The sequence below is a fragment of the Acartia tonsa genome, chromosome 12, assembly GCF_053477335.1.
Source record: "Acartia tonsa isolate MP-2025a chromosome 12, ASM5347733v1, whole genome shotgun sequence".
Classification (NCBI taxonomy): domain Eukaryota; kingdom Metazoa; phylum Arthropoda; class Copepoda; order Calanoida; family Acartiidae; genus Acartia; species Acartia tonsa.
The window spans coordinates 42,124,558-42,146,244 of record NC_137271.1 but is presented as its reverse complement, the minus strand read 5'-3'; the positions used below and the strand labels follow the sequence as shown (position 1 = coordinate 42,146,244).

The 21,687-nt window shown below is 32.7% G+C and overlaps 3 protein-coding genes across 3 annotated transcripts in view; all 3 read right to left on the bottom strand.

The window, feature by feature from the left end:
* The window catches only part of LOC145334695 (splicing factor U2AF 50 kDa subunit-like), a 32,633-nt gene extending 16,542 nt beyond the window's left edge, over positions 1 to 16,091 (bottom strand). Inside the window, exons 1-4 of the mRNA XM_080180272.1 lie at positions 15,958 to 16,091; positions 11,928 to 12,117; positions 2,063 to 2,149; positions 1,400 to 1,518 (exon numbers count right to left, since the gene is read on the bottom strand). Of these exons, the coding sequence (XP_080036398.1) occupies positions 1,400 to 1,518; positions 2,063 to 2,149; positions 11,928 to 12,117; positions 15,958 to 16,091 (530 nt within the window). The remainder of the gene's footprint in view (positions 1 to 1,399; positions 1,519 to 2,062; positions 2,150 to 11,927; positions 12,118 to 15,957) is intronic.
* The window catches only part of LOC145334698 (monoglyceride lipase-like), a 166,571-nt gene that overhangs the window by 76,238 nt on the left and 68,646 nt on the right, over positions 1 to 21,687 (bottom strand). The window lies entirely within an intron of this gene.
* On the bottom strand, positions 16,036 to 20,011 carry RpL10 (ribosomal protein L10). The gene is made up of 5 exons (XM_080180273.1): positions 18,940 to 20,011; positions 18,421 to 18,621; positions 17,628 to 17,691; positions 16,979 to 17,086; positions 16,036 to 16,479 (listed from the first exon to the last, which is right to left on the bottom strand). The coding sequence occupies exons 1-5, from the start codon at positions 19,044 to 19,046 to the stop codon at positions 16,255 to 16,257; spliced, it is 705 nt and encodes a 234-aa protein (XP_080036399.1). The 5' UTR covers positions 19,047 to 20,011; the 3' UTR covers positions 16,036 to 16,254.

The window sequence follows — 21,687 nt, the reverse complement described above, 5'->3', positions numbered from 1 at the left end:
TGCAGTGCGTCCGTTTACAACAAGTTGATTCAGGGCCCAGGGGTGCATATTCTGCACAACATTCAGTTTTCACCCTGCAGCAAAATTTTTTATTTTTACCCCTCCTGGTTTTTTTTTCAAACAAGGAAAGGAGAAAATAGAAAAATTTCAGAACTCTTTATTTTATTTATGTTATCATCCTACATTATTTTAGTTTTTTCACCAAGGAGGGGAGAAAAATGAAAACATTTTTTGTACTTTGTACTTAAAAAAAAATAAATCCGTTTGTATCTCATATTGGTTTTTAGTAAAGCTTCGTTTCATTTGGATATCTTTTCTCTCTTGTTTCAAATAAAAATAAAATATGATTCTTTTGTTTATAGGTTTTAGTTTAATGAGAATTCATAAAAATAGTTATTCCAAAAATCTTAAGATATAAAACCCGGATCCTTTAAAAATAAACCAGTTCAGCGAAGGTAAAAATGAGTTGGACATTGGACAATCACATATCTTCTTGGGATCTAAAGGGATAGGACAATGAACGATAAATTGAAGTTCACCCAAAAGCAATTTTACCTTTTCGGCAATTTAAAACTAATGGGAGATAAGTTTGGACACTGCTAGTATGTACAATCATAATAACAATCAATATTAAAAAAATTCTGGGGACCAGCGAACAATATATTTGGTTTATTTTTTAATAAAATATTCCTCACTCGTCAAAGAGAATGAATTGAATTAATTTCTAGGTAACGTCCCTTTGTTATTATTTTCATAAGAAAGTTATCTTTTAAAAATAAAATTGTTACCATTAACAATAAGAGGAAAATTAGATGAATGGATATATCAATGAATGATATGGTTTTAGCTACTTACGCTAAGCAGTTTTGCACCTTAACTTTTACAGGCATCTTGGATTTGTATTTAGAGTAGATAATACCTGATTGGCACCTATCGGTTCAGTGTTTAACGGGAATAACGGACAATAAAAACCCTTATTATTCTCTGCTACAGCCTACAGGTCTTTTGTATCAAGTTGAAATAAAGGAGGGGAACTGGGTTTGTAGTTTTTTTTCCCCTTATGCAGCGCGGGCCTTAGCCATGCAGAACAACCCAGTGCCCAATATAACCTAAACTTACCTAAAACCATAGACAAACAAATGAAAGACTAAAACGGAGGGTGTTGTGTTGAGAGGTTGTGCTAAACAAAGCACTATGAGAGGAACTTCTTAGCAATCTGTAATTATACTTTATGTTACTAATCCATCAATCTATTTACCTGCCCTCAGGAATAGGGTATAGACAACAAGCAAAATAAATCTAAAGTAACATTTGGGGGGCAACAACGTGTTGCCCAACAAGGACAGCTTAAAATAAAACATAGGTTCGTGATTTTTTTCCCGAATTAATTTAGGCTGACCTGCACTCGAGGAAGGCAAAGTTCTTGTCTCTGTTGACCTGACAGGCAAGGATGGGGTTGCCCTCCGCCTGGGCCAGACCATGCAAGTGCATCTGCTGATTGAAGAAGTCAATCATTTCCTAAAAAAAAAGAAAATAAAATTAATATAAAACTAGCCTTTATGACAAAGGTTTGATTGAAGAAAAAGTGAACTTTGTTAGAAATGTCTTACTACCTTAAACTTAATTCTGTAAGAATATGTTATTTCGAATGGGTAATGAGTTATGTCCACATAAAACTTTCACTGGACAAAGTTTTTCATGTCTGCCTTTATTAAATTTGATTTGATTTTGATTAGTATAATTCTAGTGTCTGATAGAAAGCTTTATGGGTTTTAAAAGGGGACATAATCACTCAATTCATACATCATTGAATCTATCTATCTATCTCCAACTATCTTAACTATCTTTTAGGGTGTATATTCTGCACAAGATGTATTTTTTGCCCCGGCTGCAAAATATTTCATTTTTCATTACTCTTCATTTTATTAATGAGAAAAATATTTTTCCCTAGAACTGATTATTTCTTAATTTTCCCCCATCCAACATATTTATCTCCCCACCCCCTCTTGAGCAGGGTATCCCATGCAGAACAGAAGTCACCCCTCCTATCTTTCTCTCATACCTGTTCTTGGAAACCAAAAGGAATATTTCCGACGTACACTCTTCTAGCTTGACGAGTCACACAACTGCCCACAACTGGTACTGCAGCCTAAGTATATAAAATAACATTAAATTGCGCATTTATTTAACAACAGCAGATATTTGTTTTAACAGTTACTAAACGCGCTAATGGATTACCTGTTGAGGTTTCTAATTTTGTACTTACTACCTAACGAACTACCACCTATTATTTTTTTCTTTTTATCTGCTTAAGGATAAAAGATAGCAAAATTAATGAAGGATTATTTAATATACTCTTCAGGTATAAACAAAATTACCCCTTTCATAGATGAAAACTATTTTAGAAAGTTTGGAAGATCCTTTTACACTTAACATTGAAGCTAACGAATGGCATAACGAGTTATTAACTTTAAGGAGGAAGGGGAGGGGGGAGTAGAACTAAAATATTTAAAAATAGGAGGGGGGAGGAGTAGAACTAAAATATTTAAAAATATTTAAAAATAATATTTGGTGTAATTTTGTAACAAATAGATAAAATAATAAAAAAAATAAGTTTACAAATATAAAAAAAGAAAACTACTAGGTACGACTTAACTAATATTTAATCACAGATTTTTATTTTTTTAAACAATGAATATTTCATATTAACTAATGTCATGGCTTATTAGGTATTTGGTTATTAAAATATGTATATTTCAGCATTTACTTCAAATTATTTATTCGGTAACAGGGTTATATTACTAGAAGAAAAACATTTGCATCCAATTTTTCTACCAACAAGGATGACAACATCCTTAAAAGAAGCTCTGAAACGGTATGACAGACGAACATTAACTCTTGTAAAGAGTTAGAACTGGACGAACGGACATTCTGGCAATGATTATAGAGTTGCTACGCTTTCTAACTCGTTCCTATCTACTACAGGAAACATCATGCAAAGTTTGAAATCGATAGGACAATTCTAACATTCCTAAATTAACGAAAAAAGCTACGTAAGTACGTACGGACCGACCATAAATATAGAAAAGCTTCGCTTTTAACAATATCTTGTCTAAATATTAAAAAAATTTCTACATTTTATTTGCTAGTAACTTTATTTATGTCTATAGAGGAAAAGCTATAAATTGAAAGAATTTTTTTTGCTTAAGTCTATTCATATCACGTAATTTTTTAAATATTTGTATTAGAATAGGTATATTTTTTAGTTCTATATTACATTTCAAATAAACAAATACGAGGGCAATAGAATTTGTGACGTTGGACTTCAATATAAATATGACATATTTCTATAAAGCAAAAAATAACATGTAACGTGATATTTAAATGCATCGAACAACATATCTATATATTGGAATTTTAAATGTCTTTATATCAAATACAGGGATGTATATTTTCCAACGTAGTTTAACTTTTTTCCCTTCCTAACAACCTCGTCATTTCTTTCCCAATTACCTTCAGATACAGGAAAGGAGGGAGGGGGGGGGGGGGCACAGTGGTCTAAGGCCGGACATTTCGCCAAAAATCAACATTGGAATTTCTCAAAATTAATAATTTATTTTGAAAATATATACCCAATCTCATATAAAACCGAAGAGTTTTAGTCTTTTCAACTACTGGTTGATGAATTATGAACTTTGAAACATGAAGGTTCAGGATTATTTTCACGTCATAAATTTTACCTTTTGAATTTTCACCATCCTTGGAAAAAATATTTTTTTTCAGTGTTGCATTGATACAATGAAGTTTCTTCACCTATTTATATTCATAATATTACATGATATATTATGAAACTGGGGTTTTAGTTATATTTTTTACTTTTTTCATCAATTTTATAGTTGTTTTTAAAAAATTTTTAGGTCATTTCCTAAATATTTTTGCAATAAATTTTGGCAATAATTTTCAGTTTTTTAAGTTTTTGACCAAAAACCGGGCCCCGTAACATACCAAACCATATATTATTCTTAATATACAGGTATAATGTTATAGTTTGATGTTTAGTTTAGGTTGTTACGGGGCCCGGTTTATTTCAAATTTTAACTTTAACTTTATAGGGAAACTCTAAAATTGCAATAGTTGAAAAAAAAAAAATTTTAAATTCTTTTATAATTTTAATCTTAAGTGCATTTTAACTTATTTCTTCTTAATAACAAAATAATGTTTAAATTTGTGTGTTTGTTATGTAAGATATCTTAAACAGATTTTCGAACAATAATTTGATTTTTGTTAAACTAGTAGGTATAATATCAATAAAAAATGTCTTGTTACATTTATCAATTCAAGGGCCAATACAATGCCCATACTCTAAAAGTAACGTGCCTAACAAAGCTGCAGCCTTTATTAACGTCTCTAGTTTGATTACATTTTACACAAAATAAAAACTAGCAAACGCATTACCCTTTGTGCTGTAGCCTCGGGTTTCAGCTAGACTAATGGATAAAGAATATACGTGGATATTATGACAGAGAAAAATTGTTGTCAATTTAGCTTGCTAACATGTTACTCGTTTATTGGCTAGTTCATTTATCGAGTAGGAGATGGGATGCGGTAAATGAGGTGGATTAGGGGGTCATGTTATTTTAGTCCGCTGAGAGTTTCCCTTGCTAACATGGAACTCGTTTATTTGCCAGTTCATTTATCGAGTAGGAGATTGGATGGGGTAAAGGAGGGGGATGAGGGTATAGTTATTTCAGTCTGCTGCGAGTTTCCCTTTTTTTGAGAACATAAAAATATGGTGTAACATTCAAGTAATAGTATATCCAATGCTAGACTAAAACCATCTGGAAATTTTATTTCGTCAAAGATATGGCATCTAAGGAACAAAGCCTCAGGCTTTTCAGTCATCGAATTGAATCATTTTCCTTCCCATTTAAGTACTATTGAATGAGTAATCTAAAGGGATTAGACAATTGATGATTAATTAATAATGATATTATTATTCATCCCTAATAATGATGAACAAAATTATCCCTTTTATTATTGGTAAAAAAATTTGGACACTTCTAGTTTGAAACCAACCAATCAATTTCAATAATAAGTTTTTGGGCTAACAAACAAGATAACGTGTTTATAAAACTTTGGGTACCAGTGTAATTTACGGTCGTATGTCCCCTTCCTCGTTGCAATTGCATGCTGTATGAAATATTCTTTTCAAGAAAAAGATTGTCTTCAAGTAACATATCCCTGTGTATTTATTTCGTGATTAGAAGCAACGACTTGGGTTAGTTACCACAAAAACAACATTTTTAGATAAATTCCTTTCCAATAAAATAATTTTTGCCAGTAACCTATCCTTGTTCTTTATTACAAGATTACAGTAAGTATTATTAATTATCTAAGAGAAAATAACTTCGTAAAATAAGGGCGAAGAAACTTCAATTAGTTGTATCAAATGTATGTTGTACAAAGTTTGGTGATAGATCATTTACCTTTATATAATCATTTCTACAGTAATAAGGGGGGGGGGGGAAGTTTTGACACATTTGCGTAAACAGTGAGTATAGGCTTTATCTTTGGACTGAGAGGATAGGTTATTAGAGATAAAATCATTCTTATATGATGAACTTCCCCCAGATTTAAGATTTTTTGGATAGACCTCCAGGTTCCGGAGCTCCATGCCTCCAGGTCCTCTCTGTACAGGTAAAAATTTAAAAATTTTTTTTTTTTTTGAAGAGTTAAAAGTCAACTTATGAAACAAAATATGCATTTTTTTCTTCAAATATGTGAATAACATTCAAAAATATGCATATTTTGTTTCATAGGTTGACTTCTAACTCTTCAAAAAAAAATTATTTTTTTAATTTTTACCTGTACAGAGAGGACCTGGAGGCCTGGAGCTCTGGAACCTGGAGGCCTATCCAAAAAATCTTAAATCTGGGGGAAGTTCATCATATAAGAATGATTTTATCCCTAATAACCTATCCTCTCAGTCTAAAGATAAAGCCTATACTCACTGTTTACGCAAATGTGTCAAAACTTCCCCCCCCCCCCCTTACTCATGCTTTAAGGTTTTTAAATGTTTTTTTGCTTTAAAACATCGAATTTAGGCTCTCTAGGACTTCAGAAAAAAATTTAAAAAATATGAAATTTTAGCTAAGTTTCAAAGTATTTTCTAGGCCAGTTGGCTTTTGTTTTTCTTCTCTAGATGCATATACGAGTTGTATTAGGTAATAATAAGGCGCACACTTTTTATTTTGAACGATTCTATCAACTACAAGCTGAGAAAATTGACTTTGAGTAGAGGTAGGTGAAATGTCCACCAAAAGGCCCAAATAGACCACTGTGGGGGGGGAATTGTGGAAACAATACACCCCTGATCCAATATAGAAAATATGAATTTATATTTAATGTCAAACAAAACATAAATGATGTCATATTTTATCTTTTAAAGCATAGATAATAGTTTGGTGATTTTTAGAAATATTTTTCATTCTTTTTAAATATAGTTTGACTTGACATAAACAAGATAGAAAAATAATTTGATAGGTCTATTTCCCTAAATCGAACAAAAAGTTGGAAAAGTAACGGCTAACGGCTGGCGGCTCAGTTGTTTTGCCATTTTTTGGATATCTATATTGCAAATTAGTCACGAAACCTATCTCCACATAATACTCTTTTCCACTTCAAAACGCTATCAAACGGTTCTAGACGGTAGATGTTGGTACTAGAAGTTTTAAAATAGTTATTGCTCTCATTTAACATGAATTAAACCAAAAATATGTTTTAAAAAGTTGATTCCTACGTAATTAATGATGAATTTACCCTGAAAATAGGCAAAAAAAAAACGGCTAAACGGCTGAGCCGTTATAATCCAACTTTTTGTTCAATTTAGGGAAAATAGACCTACCAAGGATTACTCATGCAAAAGTTTAGATCGAAATTCGAATTCTAAGTGCCATTTGCTCACTGATTACGAGATGGTTGCATTACCCCCCCCCCCCTTAAATTAAGTTCCTTTTGTACACATCACACTTATATAAATAAGATTAAAATCGGGAGAAATTAACCCTGCGGGTTTATTCCTGTAGTGCTACCTAGTACCCAATATAACCTAACCTAACCATGAGTAATAATCAAAAAACTAACCAGCCCTTATTTACAATCCTATTATATAAAGTAGTAAGCGTTTTTTGTCTGTCCCGAAGGATCTCGCTAACCGCTGAACCGATATTGTTCTCAATTACAGTGAAGCTTCTTATAGGTCCTGGGAAGGTTTTAAACTATTTTTTGGGAGGGTGTCTTCACCCCCCTCCCCCCAAAAAAATATTTTTTACTCCTATGAAACTCAAATTTAAAATGGGATGAGGTCGACTTTTCCCCCTCCTACCTTAAGTGCCCCTAGAGGCTTCTAGGGGCATAGCCGCTAATATATTATTAAACTATTAACAAAATTTGAATCGAACTCTTTGCGTTGAATTACCCTTTTAATGTAGGTAGATCTTGCCTTAGCTTTCTTTAGAATATCCAATATTGTTATATATATAGCTTAAACCTATATCTTTCTACTTTCATATTTACGTAGTAACTTGACCTTCGAAAATAATACCAATATTTTTTAAAAATCCTCGATTATTGAATATTGAGAATATCAACAAATATGGTTTGCATTTGAGTCTAGTCTATTATTTACATAAATATATTTTTGTTCAAGATGTTATGGAGGTTTTTAAATACAATTTAAAGAAGGAATGTGATGAAAAACTTTTTGTGACTTGCAGTGTACGAAAAGAAAACAACAGCGGGTCGAAAATAAACAGATTTAATCATTATCAACACAGAAAACAATATATAGGAAATTTTTTTTTAGACGAGTGAAATATTGGCGGCAAATTAGTTTCTTTTCACGAAGCTTAGGATAAAAACCTTAAAATCTATTGGGAGGGAGTTTGTGGTCTTTTTTCAGTACCAAAATGAAACAGTTGAAAATACCTACCTACTCAAAATCATTAAACTTTCAGAACTTTACCTAATGAAGAAAATATTGTGTATTTTATTAAGAGGAGGCTAATTTTACAATACCATCAACAAATTTCTTGCTTTATTTGCAGTTTAAGAACTTGTTATAGTACCTGCCAGAAGCTCTAACCCTGCGGAGTAATTCCTATCCGTGACTTACCTAACTATCCTAAAAAAAGCATCTAAGATACGATAAGTTTTTTGTGGTTTACTTATGGTAAAAGTCACGTGAAGTTGAGTGTAAAATACTTGCACATTTTTAATCCCTGAGAATGAAATGAAAAATAATGAATACCTTTCAACATGGGGGTGTTACAAACTATCCTGTACCTAAAATTCCTATTCAAGTCAAAATCATGAATATTTGCAGATTAAATTCAATTTTGCAAGTCAAATATTTTTCCTTTGTGTTTGTTGATACAAGAGAAATTTTTGTATTATGTTTGGGTTGTAAAGTAAATATTTTTAAAAACATTTTTATTTTTGATTTTGTGCATATGTAAAGGTTAGATTACTAAAAAATCTAGAGATAGTTCTATGAAGAGTACTCAACTAGTTTGGTTACTTGGCCTAGCAACCATGAAGAAAATAATGAGTTGACAAAATAATACTTTATTAAAGCAATGTAAATGGAATAGTTGCATGAAGTGCATTTAAAGAATCTGATTAGAAGCATAAGTTAAAAGAATACAATTTAACATATATATTGAAACCGAAATTAAAGTTAAAGGAACTAAACTAAATCAAGAGTTACAGTTCAGAGATTTGACATGGCAGTTGCTTTATGGAGGTACAATATGGAACTGTGAAGAAACGGCGGTGGAACCGCCGCTTTCGCCCAAAATTTATTTTTTGCCTATTCTCGCCACCTGGTAGAAAAGGGGGGGGGGGGGGGGGGGAAATGTGGTGACTCGTGCCACGACATACCAGCAATTTTATTTTGGGTGCTACTCCCTTAGTTTTAGAGATAATTGGATGAAATCTTTTGGGCTGGGTCAGTAATTACCCCAACTAGAGGTATCTTTCAAAAAAAACGGCGGCGGGACCGACGCTCCCGCCGCCCGCCGCCGTTTTCCGCAGTCACCAAAAAAAATTTTTTTTTTGCATTTCTCGCCGAATTAGGCAATTTGGAATCATTTGAGACCATGTTATTTTTTTCAAAAATTTTTCCCCTTACAAGCAACCCTGCGGGGGGACTTAGTCATTTTTTTTCAAATTCTCGTATATCAAGGTATATCTTAAATACAGTACTTCTCCTGTGATTTTGAAGATATTAAAACAAAATCTTTTTAGGTTGGTAAGTAAAAAATATTTGAATTAAGAAAACGGCGGCAGGACCGGCGGGACCGCCGCTCCCGCCGTCCGCCGCCGTTTTCCGCCGCCAACAAAATTTTTTTTTTCATTTCTCGCCGAATTAGGCAATTTGGAATCATTTGAGACCATGTTATTTTTTTCAAAAATTTTTCCCCTTACAAGCAGCCCTGCGGGGGACTTAATAATTTTTTTCAAATTCTCGTATATCAAGGTATATCTTAAATTCAGTACTTCTCCTGTGCTTTTGAAGATATTGGAACAAAATCTTTTTTGATGGGTCAGTAATAAATATTTGAATAAAAAACGGCGGCGGTACCACCGCTCCCGCCGTTTTCCGCCGCCAATTTTTTTTTGCATTTCCCGCCGCCGTTTTCCGCAGCCGTACCTCTGCCATTAGTTACTGACCTAATTCGGCGAGAAAAGCAAAAAAAAATTTTTTTTGTTGGCGGCGGAAAACGGCGGCGGACGGCGGGAGCGGCGGTCCCGCCGGTCCCGCTGCCGTTTTCTCAATTCAAATATTTTTTACTTACCAACCTAAAAAGATTTTGTTTCAATATCTTCAAAATCACAGGAGAAGTACTGAATTTAAGATATATATTACCTTGATATACGAGAATTTGAAAAAAAAAGTCCCCCCGCAGTGTTGCTTGTAAGGCGAAAATTTTTTGAAAAAAATAACATGGTCTCAAATGATTCCAAATTGCCTAATTCGGCGAGAAATGCAAAAAAAATTTTTTTTTGGTGGCGGCGGAAAACGGCGGCGGGCGGCGGGAGCGGCGGTCCCGCCGCCGTTTTTTTTGAAAGATACCTCTAGTTGGGGTAATTACTGACCCAGCCCAAAAGATTTCATCCAATTATCTCTAAAACTAAGGGAGTAGCACCCAAAATAAAATTGCTGGTATGTCGTGGCACGAGTCACCACATTTCCCCCCCTTTAAATTCTTTCAATTAGATGTAGTTTAAACTATTGAACAGAAAAAATATAGAGTTCACTAAATTCAAGTTTAAATGCACTTCGTGCAACTACGCCTTTCAAACTATTCGACCAAACGGCCTGCATTTTGTAGTTTTTCTTAATAAAAGATTACATATACAGTCAAGAAAAGGTTGTGCACAAAGAGCGTTATAATGAAATTAAAATGCAGGTAAATTAAAAAAACTGCTTTAACCAGCCCACTTTAGTTGATTTAATTTGACCTTTGCATTGAAAACTCTTCATAAAATTATTATTCTCTAAAAATTGGGCAATTCCGCAGTAAAAACAAATATTCATGATCTTAATTGCCTTGCTCTCTTGAAAAAGAGAAGAAAATTGCTTTGCTGACCAGTAGAAACTTTTTGAGAGATACCTTAAACCTAAAAACCTGAAAGAGAAGCCTTCGGTTTTAACCATTCTTTTTCTTTGTAGATGGGGGGGGGGGGAGATGTTATTAAAAAGGAATGAGAGGGAGAGAAGTATCCCAAAAAATGATCAAAAAATAATCAGGGGTGTATATTTTTAAAATTGACACTGCTGTTCTGAGGGAGGGGTGTAAAAAATAAAAAATATGTTGTTTGGGGGGAAAAAATGAAAAAATTCAGAGAAATAAAAACATTTTTTCCATTTTTCTATCATCCTTGGTGAAAAAAAAACTAAAATAATGTGTGGGAGGGGGGATAATATAAATAAAATAATGAGTTTTGAATTTTTTTCAATTTTACCCCTTCCTTGCTTGAAAACAAACCAGGAGGGAAAAAACTAAAAAAAATTGCAGCGGGGAAAAAATGCATGAAAAAAAATGCAGAATATACACCCCTGAAAATAATCCAGGTGTGTATATTCTGCAAAATTGACCCTGCTATAGGGGTGGGGGGTAAAAAAAAAGTGGTTGGAGGAAATATACACCCCTGAAATAATCTTAAATCCGGAAAAAGAAAGGTATGACGCAACCTAAAAAAGACCTGAAATACAAAACGAGGAGGAATGGCTGAACGCAACACAAAACCTAATAAATCCTGAAATACAAACGGAAGAACCTCTGTTGACTGACCTTAAAGGCGACGTTTGCAAATGCCATTTTGTCGCAAGCGCCGATAGTTAATATCTTAAGTCATCCAAAATAGATAGGCATCACAAAGAAAAAATATCGATTTTTAATGATTTACTTGATAAAAAACTATTAGGTACTTACACGAAATGGGCATTAACAAACGCCATCTTTCCTAAAAAAAGGAAAGGAAGGCAGAAACCTAGAAACCTGAAATTTAGACAGAACACACCAAAACCTTAAAATCCTGAAACACAAAACGCACGCAAAATAAGACCCAAATAAAAAAAGCTATTTACGTTTAAGGAAAAAGAGAATTACCTATAGCTTATGTAAACTAAAATATTTAAGATTCTTAAGGTACCAAAAATTCCAATAAAATCAAATTCCGCCATAAAATTCTTTAAATCTTTAATGATGTACCTTTTTAAAAATGCGCATTATCTTTTAAAAATTGTACCTTTAAATGGACGATATAAAATGTAACTTATTGACAATTTAACATTATATATACCTAACCACCAACCAAAACCCCAATTCGACCCATAGGAAAAAAACGGTTTCCTTTACTACCTGTGGCGTGTCGGGCATGAGCGTTGCCGGAATCTGACCGGCCTGCTGCATGCTCTTGTACTGCAGCGGGGTGATGTGTTCGAATCCCGGCGGGGGGACATCCCAGTACAATGAGGGCTTCCTGCGCTTCGAGTATTTCTTCTTTTCGGCGCGGGGAGAACGGGAACGCCTGCGGTCGCGGGATCTAGACCTGCAAAAAGTAATTCCTAAAAGTAAAAAAGTAAAAACTATTCCGCAAATTAAAGAGACATTTTTAAATGTTTTATTAGTGTATAACTTTGAGAGATAATAGTTTAATTTTCAAATAAGAAAATAGTAGAACAAATAAAAACACTAATATTTAATTTCCAAAGTTCCAAACAAGTTTTTCTTAAATTGAAAAACGTGTCTAATTTTAAATGGAAGTCATTTGTATAATAAAGCGACAATTTAAGAGTTAATGCTTTTTTTCAATTTTTATTTACTACCTATAAAGTATAGTTATAAAAATGTTCGGTAACTATTATCATTTAATATAAGACTTGTACGTGCTTAGAATATACAGTATACCTGTAAATATAATCTTAATAAACAGAAAAGAAAGTAGTATAAAGCGAAAGTACAAAAAAGTCAACGCTTTTTAAAATTTTTATTTACCATAAAGAATGTTATAAAATTGATAACTATTATTACATAAACAAAACTTGTACGTGCTTAGAATATAAACTGATACAGTATACATTGGTAAAGAAATGTTTTATCCTATAATCTTATTAAACATGAAAGAAAGAAGTATACTTCTGGTAAAGGATAATATAAATATGAAATGTAAGTTTAATTTCGAACTAAAAACTAAAATCCTTATTAATTCATTTATAGGCCAAGATCAAATGCCTCGCTTAAAGGGATAGTTGCATACAGTGCATTTCAGAAAAAGGATTTCAAGCACAAGTTACAAGTATACCATCAAACATGGTTTTATTTTTGTACTACAATAAATAACAAACGATTAGAGATCACTAAATTAATAGTTATGATTTGTGCAGGGGTGTATAGTCTGCATGGGATCCCCGGCTCAGGGGGGGGGGGGATAAAAAATAAGTGGTTGGAGGGAAAAAAAATGTAAAAATTAAGAAAACTGAAAACATTTTTTCCATTTCGCCCCCCTCCTTGGTTAAAAAAACTAAAAAAAATGTGTGGTAGGAGGGATAAAATAAATAAAATATAGAGTTCTTTAAATATTTTTCTATTTTACCCCCTACTTTTTAAAAAAATCTAGGGGGGAAAAAAAATAAAAAAATTTGTAGCAGGGGAAAAAAAATAAATCTTGTGCAGAATATACACCCCTGGATTTGTGTGAAAATTATTCAGCTTTAAAAGTAGCATATATTAAAAGAAAAGGATTTAAAAGTTTTGAAATTTTTAAAACTACCTGATATAAACTGCTTTTAACTATATGCCATATAGATGTAGTTTAAACCGTTAGAGGGAAAAAAATGCACAAGTTTAAATACACTACAACTACCCCTTTAAAGCAACTAATTTTCCTGCTGCTATATCCCTTTCTCAAAAAAAAAAAAAAACAAGGATGACAACATCCATAAGTAGCGAAGCACAAAAATCGTAGATGGTAATACGTACAGGTAGATTTAAAAGGTTTTTTACTAGAATCAAGAATAGATTTATTGGATAAAATGAATATGAAACCTTGTTTTATTTTGTATGATGACGATGGTCAAAGTAAATTATATTAAAGATGCTCATAACAATGGGAAAAAATATTTTGATACTGATATCCCATAAAAGTTTGAAAATTGGATCAAAATAAACAAAAATATTGTGAATTATGTAAAACATATAAAAATAGCCAAAAACCTGATAAAAGGCAGTCTGGCCGCCATGGTTGTTTTCTTAAAACGACAAAAAATCTAATTTTTAAATCCTTAAAAACTTTTGGAAAATCGGACCATATACACTGAAGATATGGAAAAAGGTGTTAAATATATTTATAAATAGCTTAAAACCTGCCAAAAAGGCAGTCTGGCCGTCATGGTTATTTCCTTTAAAGACGGGAAATTTAATTTTGATATCTACAACTGAAAAAATTTTGAAAATCGGACTATAAACACTGAAGATATGGAGAAAAATGTTAAAAATATAAAAAAAACAGCCTAAAACCTGCTGAAAAGGCAGTCTGGCCGTCATGGTTGTCTTCTTTAAAAGACGGGAAATTTTATTTTGATATCTGTAACTGAAAAATTTTTGAAAATCGGACCATACACTGAAGATATGGAGAAAAATGTGAAAAATATAAAAATAGCCTAAAACCTGCTAAAAAGGCAGTCTGGCCTTCATGATTGTTTCTTTAAACGACAGGAAATTTAATTCTGATATATGTAACTGAAAAAATTTTGAAAATCGGACCATAAACACTGAAGATATGGAGAAAAATGTGAAAAATATAAAAATAGCCTAAAACCTGCTAAAAATCGGTCCGACCGTAAATGATGTTTTGTAGTCAATTGTGCTCCTTAATAATGGGAATGTTGTCAAAAAATTTCAGCATTCTATCTTTTATAGGAGCTGAGTAAATCCCATTTCCCCCATAGCGTTACGGACTGACGGACTGACTGACGGACGGACAAAGTGAATTATAGAGTAGCTTCGCTACTAAAAAAAGTATACTACTGTTACACAATCAATTTGTTATGTAACATTTGAATAATTCCTACATTTTAGCTATCATGCGAACCCATATCTTAAAAAATAAGCATTAACTATGAAAGCCACTTTTCTTTTTGTCATAAATAAACATGTTTCCAGTGTTAAAAATCTTCAGGTATGCCCCAGTTGACATAAGGAGGGGGGTGGGGAGGAATTTTGACACATTTGCGTAAACCTGGTGTATAGACTTTATCTTTGAACTGAGAGATTAGGTTATTAAAGATAAAATCATTCTTATATATGATATTTTGGATAGGCCTCCAGGTAGTAAATTTTTTTTAAAAATGTTTAAGAGTGAGAGGTCAGCTTAAGATACAAAGTATGCATATTTTTTCTTCAAACATGTGAATAACATTTAAAAAGATGCACATTTTGTTTTATGAGTTGACCTCTAATTCTTCAATAAAAAAAATATTTTTTTATTTTTGCCTGTACAGAGACCACCTGGAGGCCTATCCACAAAAATCTTAAATCTGGGGGAAATTAATCATATAAAAAGGATTTTCTCTTTTACAACCTATCCTCTCAGTCCAAAGATAAAGCCTATAAATCCGGTTTACGCAAATGAATCAAAACTCCCCCCCCCCCCCCCCCCTTAAAGTGCTTACCACACAGAAATAAAGGAGTAATATTTTGGTAAACTTTTGAATCATTATTAACGATATTCAGAGGATGACGGGTAATAAAAATCTGAAATAGAAATGACGCAATTGACGCAAATTCTGACGTTTATCTAAAAATGCAACATATAATAATAGCTATTAAAACAATTTTCAAGCATAACTTTTATCTTATTAGGATAACAATTAAATAAGAAAAATATTTTTACCATATGAAATTCGTGATCAAACACCGAATTGAAAAAAAATGCAAGACATAGCTTTTATTTTAAGAAAGACTAGGGGCAACGGACGCCCCCAAGAAGCCTCTAGGTGTTCTTAAGGTGGGAGGGGGATAAGTCAACCGCCCTTCTACTTTTTAATTTTAGTTTTAATAAGAAATATTCAGAAAAAAAATTTGGGGGTGTGATTTTAAATTGGGAGGGTGGAGATACGCTCTCCCAAAATAGTTAAAAACCTTCCCTGTACCTTAAAAAAAGCTTAATTGCAAAGGAAAACCAAACAGATGTCATTTTTTAACAATTTTATAAAAAGAAAACATTGGCGCACTTGTATTAACACCTTATTGCTAACAAGTTTTGGAATAGACAATACAGAACCATCCAGTTCAAAGGGAATGGAGAAAGAGAGGGGGTGAATCTATCCGAAAATAGTTATGATCGAGATCTTCCTTCATCTATTCAGAGTATTAACTCCCTAAATCCTACCTTCGCCTATCTCTGGATCGTGAGCGCCTTCTGTCCTCTCCCATTTTTATTGGCGGATTTTTATTATCTAATCTGAAATCTTTTAGCAACATATTGTCACGAATATCCTTAGAATTACATAAAATAATAAACATTTATTCTTCATAGCGAGGAATTTTTATTTAGATATTTTCATAATATATAAAAAGATGTCAAAGATAAATACATGACAAAAAGATGTAAATGTCATATTTAAACGTGGTGTCGTCATGTTGCAGGTTTAGTTCCGAACAGCTAGGACTTCCAGATGATGAAAGCTTAGATACCGGCCAATTTAGCTTGGACAGCACACCAGGCGGACAGGGGACCGTGCTCGGGCAGATACTTGGCGTTGACACCGTCCTTGACCAGGTGACCGCTGGCACGCATTTTCTCGTAGTCGGGACGATCCCATTTGGTGAAGCCCCACCTCTTGGACACATAAATCTTCTGTCTACCAGGGAACTTGAACTTGGAACGTCTCAAGGCCTCAACAATGGCATCCTACAAGAAATAAAATTGAACTAGTTGCATAAGAAACCAAAACAAAATATAAACTTAATTTTTTTATATATATTACTTTCGATGGTTTTACTTTTAAAGACAATGTTATAGGGAATGCAAGATGTACGCATGATTTTGTGTATTTGTACATCAGTATGCGGGGAGGGAAAATTTAAACCGAGTGAAAATAAAGTACGAACAGACATATCCTACTATATTTATACCAGGATATCTAATTTTGTCTATACGAAAGAATCTCGATAATCGCTGAACCAATATGGTTCTCGTTCACAAAGTCTTTTCACGAATCCTGAGAATGGGGGATATGACTAGAAAAAGAGATTACTGAAAGAAAATTGCCCTTATTAAAAAAAAGAGAAAAAAAGAAGGTGTAATACCTTTAACTTCCCCCACCCCCCTTACACAAGTGCCACCAACTATGGATGTAACTGCTAGTACTAGTTATAGAGAAGCTCTAATAGTAAACAAACGTACAAACCTTGTGCTTGTCGTGGCTTCTGACAGAGAGAAGGATCTGTCCAATACGAACACGGGCAACAGTTCCGTGAGCCTTACCGAAAGCACCTCTCATTCCAGTTTGGAGCCTGCAGAATCACAATCGTTGAATTTTTTAATTTAAATGAAATAAAGTTGCCAAAATGTTTTGTACATTTTGTTTATAGCAGTGATTTTTTCTATCAAAAATAAAAATAATTAGTATAAGACATTAATAGATTTCTCATTTCAGAAAAGTTTGTTATTTGATATATTTGATATCTAAAAAGATGATACACCATGCAAGAATAAGAAACATTAGATCAAATATTTTGTAATTCGAATTCCAACATAAACTTGAAAAGCTAAGATAGTCGCAATAAACCCATTTGAAATAATAGAATAACCCATACCTACATAGATTCACTTTCAATTTTAGAGGCGTATTCTAATACCTAAACAAATAAAATAGATGTATGAAAGGACCCGGGCAATGTAGACCGATTGATTCAGAGATTTTATTTTTAATTATTAATTGAATATTGTCTTTAACACCACACAAATGATGTTATTTAAAAAGACTTCAATCTGGTTCTTTTCCAGGGCATATAAAGCCACTGTAAAATTATTAAATTAAAGATTGCAACGTTCCTATCAGCTCCGGCACAGGACAACATTTTATTGATTCTCAGAACGTGGAAGGGGTGGACACGCACTCTGAAACAAATACATTTACATTTATTCATTAAATAACAGAATGTCAGTTATTGTGAAGCGAATGATCTTCCTAACCGTTGTACCTATATGGTACTCAAGGACAATTAAGGTTCTAATAGGTCAAGGAAGAGTTTTAACAGTTTTCGGAGAATGTACCTACACCCTCTAAAGAGTATCTTGCCCAGAAAATCCTTAACCCCACAAAGTTGTGAACTTCTTTTAAACCATCCCCCCCCCCCCTACCCGAACCCCATTTTACACTATACCAGGGGTGTATATTTTCAAAATTGACCCTGCTCAGAGGGGGGGGGGAGGGGGTAAGTGGTTGGAGGAAAATAACATGTAAAAATAAAGAAAACTGAAAACATTTTTTTCCATCCCCCCCCCCCCCCCCCCCTCCTTGGTGAAAAAAACTAAACAAATGTGTGGTAGGAGGGATAAAATAAATAAAACATAGAGTTCTTAAAATATTTTTTCATTTTCCCCACTACTTGGTGAGAAAAAACAAGGGGGGGGGGGGGGAATTATTATTTACAGAGGTAAAACTTAAGATTTTGTTAAAGAGGAAGTCTTCTTTTTAACAATATTCAGTCCTGAATATCTGAAACAGGAAATAAAGAAACTTCCCCTCATTGAAGAAGTATAACCATAAATACCACTCTTTAAGACAACATTTGAAATAATGGAAAGGAAAAACTTAACTAGATAAACGAAGATGTTTTTTATCACCTGATGTGGAACTGATCCTTGCCGCAGTTCTTGACAAGGTACTTGTTGCAGCAAATACGAGCGGCCTCCATAGCCTCGGAGGAAAGCTGCTCCAACTCGTCGGAGACAAGATGGACGGACAGAGGGAACTCATCGACGCCAGCCTTCTTTCTGCCCAAGTCGAAGATACGGATCTTGGGATCGGGGACACCACGGTTAAACCTGAAAAAGTATAGGTATTTGGATAAATTTGAATAGTGTAGACTCACAAGGAAAGATATAACATTGTTCATTTGAAAAAATAAAACTTTCAAATAAGACGATAATAGTTATTGTTTTAAAAAGCCGAGAGAAAAAAAGCATTTGAAAATAAACACATTTTAAAACAATCGCACAAGGGACGAATCATAACTGCGGAATCCTTGACATTTGTCGATTTAGGTAGAAAGATAGTTTAAAGAAAAATAATAAATAAGCCAACCCTAGAGATGCATTTACAAAAGCATACAAATGAATCCATGTAAATGTTTCTTCCTTTACCTTGACTTGGGGTAAGGTTTGTTCTTACAGTATCTATAACACCTCGCTGGTCTACGACCCATTTTGACGGGTGTTACTTCTGCAATATAGCAATTAATAGAAAACATATCATTCAAAGATAATAAATACAAATAATAACAATTTCAGTCCATCTAATTTTAGATCTAGCTGTCCATTTAATTTTTGCTCCTACTATAACTGTGGTATCTAGAGAAATAAAATATTTAAGCTTTAACGGAGGTACAACACTCCAAATATCAAGACAGTAGTTTTCCTCAATAATTTGCGCAATCACTAGACTACATCTATAATACAAAGTAGCTCGACTTCTGTCTGTCCCTTAAGATCTTGGTAACCACTGTACCGATTGGATTCTATTCTTCAGGGAATTTACCTACTGGTCCTGGGATAGTTGGGAGGGTGTGAAACCCCAACCCACTAGAACACAAACCTCAAATATTGTTTTTTTAGCTAGGTGTTCCATTTGCGTCCACCGCAAGAACTCCGCGACTCGAATTACCACATAAACGGCGAACAACACACAAATAAATTGACAAAGATCGTATAGCTTTCATAAATATAGCTCCGAGATAAATCATGTATTATAGGAGGGTTGTCTTCCTCTAAACTCATAGAACGAAGCCCTTATCTTAATATTTTGTCAAAAATCCCCCAAACATACAATTTATTATTTCACAAGAAAATTAACAAACCTAAGACCTTTAATGATAAAAGAAATTACTCAAGAAAAAACTATTATTATGATAATTAAAGGAAAGATACTTAAACATACAATATATGCATTAAATTCTGTTCCAAAAGAATATAAATCACATAAAAACTATTTCACCATCACAATTAAGATAAATGAAACTGGGAGTCAACAAGTCCGTATGGAAGTATTATTTAAAATTTCATCATTAACACTTTATAAATTAGGTCAAAATTAACAATTTTAGCTGTAATATTTTCAATTATATCATACTTAATCTATAAATTTATATATATGTTAATTTAACATTAAATTTAAACTAAATAATTCATTTAAATGCTAACAACGTGTTTCAGAATGAAAATAACACCGCACACGCGGCGTGTTGCAATGTGGAAATGGCCGCCGATACTATGCGCGGCATTGGGCAGAACATGGTTTCCAAACAAAATATTTATGCAGTTGCATTTTTTGCACAGCTTTCCTATAATTTGGGCATTACATTGGTATATTTCGAAATCAATACAAACAAGAATTTAACCCTAGATGTTTTATTACCAAAATTTCTACATTTGTTTAGTTTTTGATGTTATCAATATTGTTTTTAATATGTTTTTTTACAGACATACTTAGACCATCTCCAGGCGGGGAGAAAAGAAGTAATGTATCAAGTACTTTATGAATAATAGTATATTTCATTTTATGGATTCCAAAACCACCGCTTTATTTGAGTAATTGTTATAAGTTTAATTTAATGTAGAATAATATTTTCATTTTCAAAGTTTGCAACCATGTTTACATTCCAAATGTCGTCGTTTTAATAAGGATAGATAAAACTCTATTTTGCTGTTTTAAGGCATTTAAAATCATCTTTTAACATTTTTTCTCCATTGAATTGACTTTTTGTTGTTTTAAGTATACTTTTAGTAGATAATATGTTGTTATAGTACAAATTGAAAATTTGGGAAACGAAGACGACATTCCTGTACTTTCGAGGATTTTTTTGATTGATTGATTTCAGTTTGGAGGATTTTTTAGAATATTCGTCTGCTTGTTAAATGTAAACAATAATAGGGCCTACCTACCACTAACACTAAGCATATGGACTAAGGACCTAAGTATGATTCATGGTGGTGGCCTTGTACTTTTTAAGTGTTTTCATACAATTTCTTTATCTCAGTTGTATAACTATAGAGACGTTTTGGGTCCCCAAAGTTTTTTAATTCACAGATAATCATATAATTAATATTCACAAAGAGACATTTTTTATAAAAAGTAGCGAAAGAACATTTAATTAAATTTAGAATTAATTTATACTAATTGAAGAATTCCATTATTACAATTGAATAGATATTTATTGTTACTCTGTAATGTACCTAATGAAAGTATTTTTCAACCCAGACCTTTTGTAATTCAAATTGAACTCAAAAATCTTAATAAGTCGAAAAGTACATTTAGACAATTAAAAAAACGTACATTGTAATATATTTTCTGTTGCTTGTCATTTTTGTATTTAGTTATATTGCTGATATTGCATAGAGATAATTATAAAAACATGGGTCCAAAAGATGAACTCTTATCAAGATATTATAATATTAGTAATTTGTATATTTGGTGCATGATATCATATTAGTATTTTTATGAACAAAGAATAACTTTCATCATCTCTTTTACATTATTATGATCTTAGTTTATGATGTTATTAGTTTCTCTAGAATTTGAGGGAATAAACTACTATAGTTTAATTGAATAGAATTATAATGGCATATTTTTTCCATTAAGAGAATTTTAACAAAATTTCCGGCCTTCATTTCGATCATAGCTAGATAGAGCTAGTTAATTAATTATACACATTTGTATTAGATGTTAAAATTGATATTCTATAATACCTATTTTATTTTTAGTAGCGAAGCTACTCTATAATTCACTTTGTCCGTCCGTCAGTCAGTCCGTCAGTCAGTCCGTAACGCTATGGGGGAAATGGGATTTACTCAGCTCCTATAAAAGATAGAATGCTGAAATTTTTTGACAACATT

Excerpts from the sequence above, each read along its gene's own strand:
- RpL10 (XM_080180273.1), bottom strand. The coding sequence starts at position 19,046 with ATGTTTTCTATTAATTGCTATATTGCAGAAGTAACACCCGTCAAAATG. Across the intron at positions 18,622-18,939 it reads AAACCTTACCCCAAGTCAAG|GTTTAACCGTGGTGTCCCCG; the intron begins GTAAAGGAAGAA and ends ATACTTTTTCAG. Across the intron at positions 17,087-17,627 it reads TGTCCTGTGCCGGAGCTGAT|AGGCTCCAAACTGGAATGAG; the intron begins AGGAACGTTGCA and ends TTGTGATTCTGC.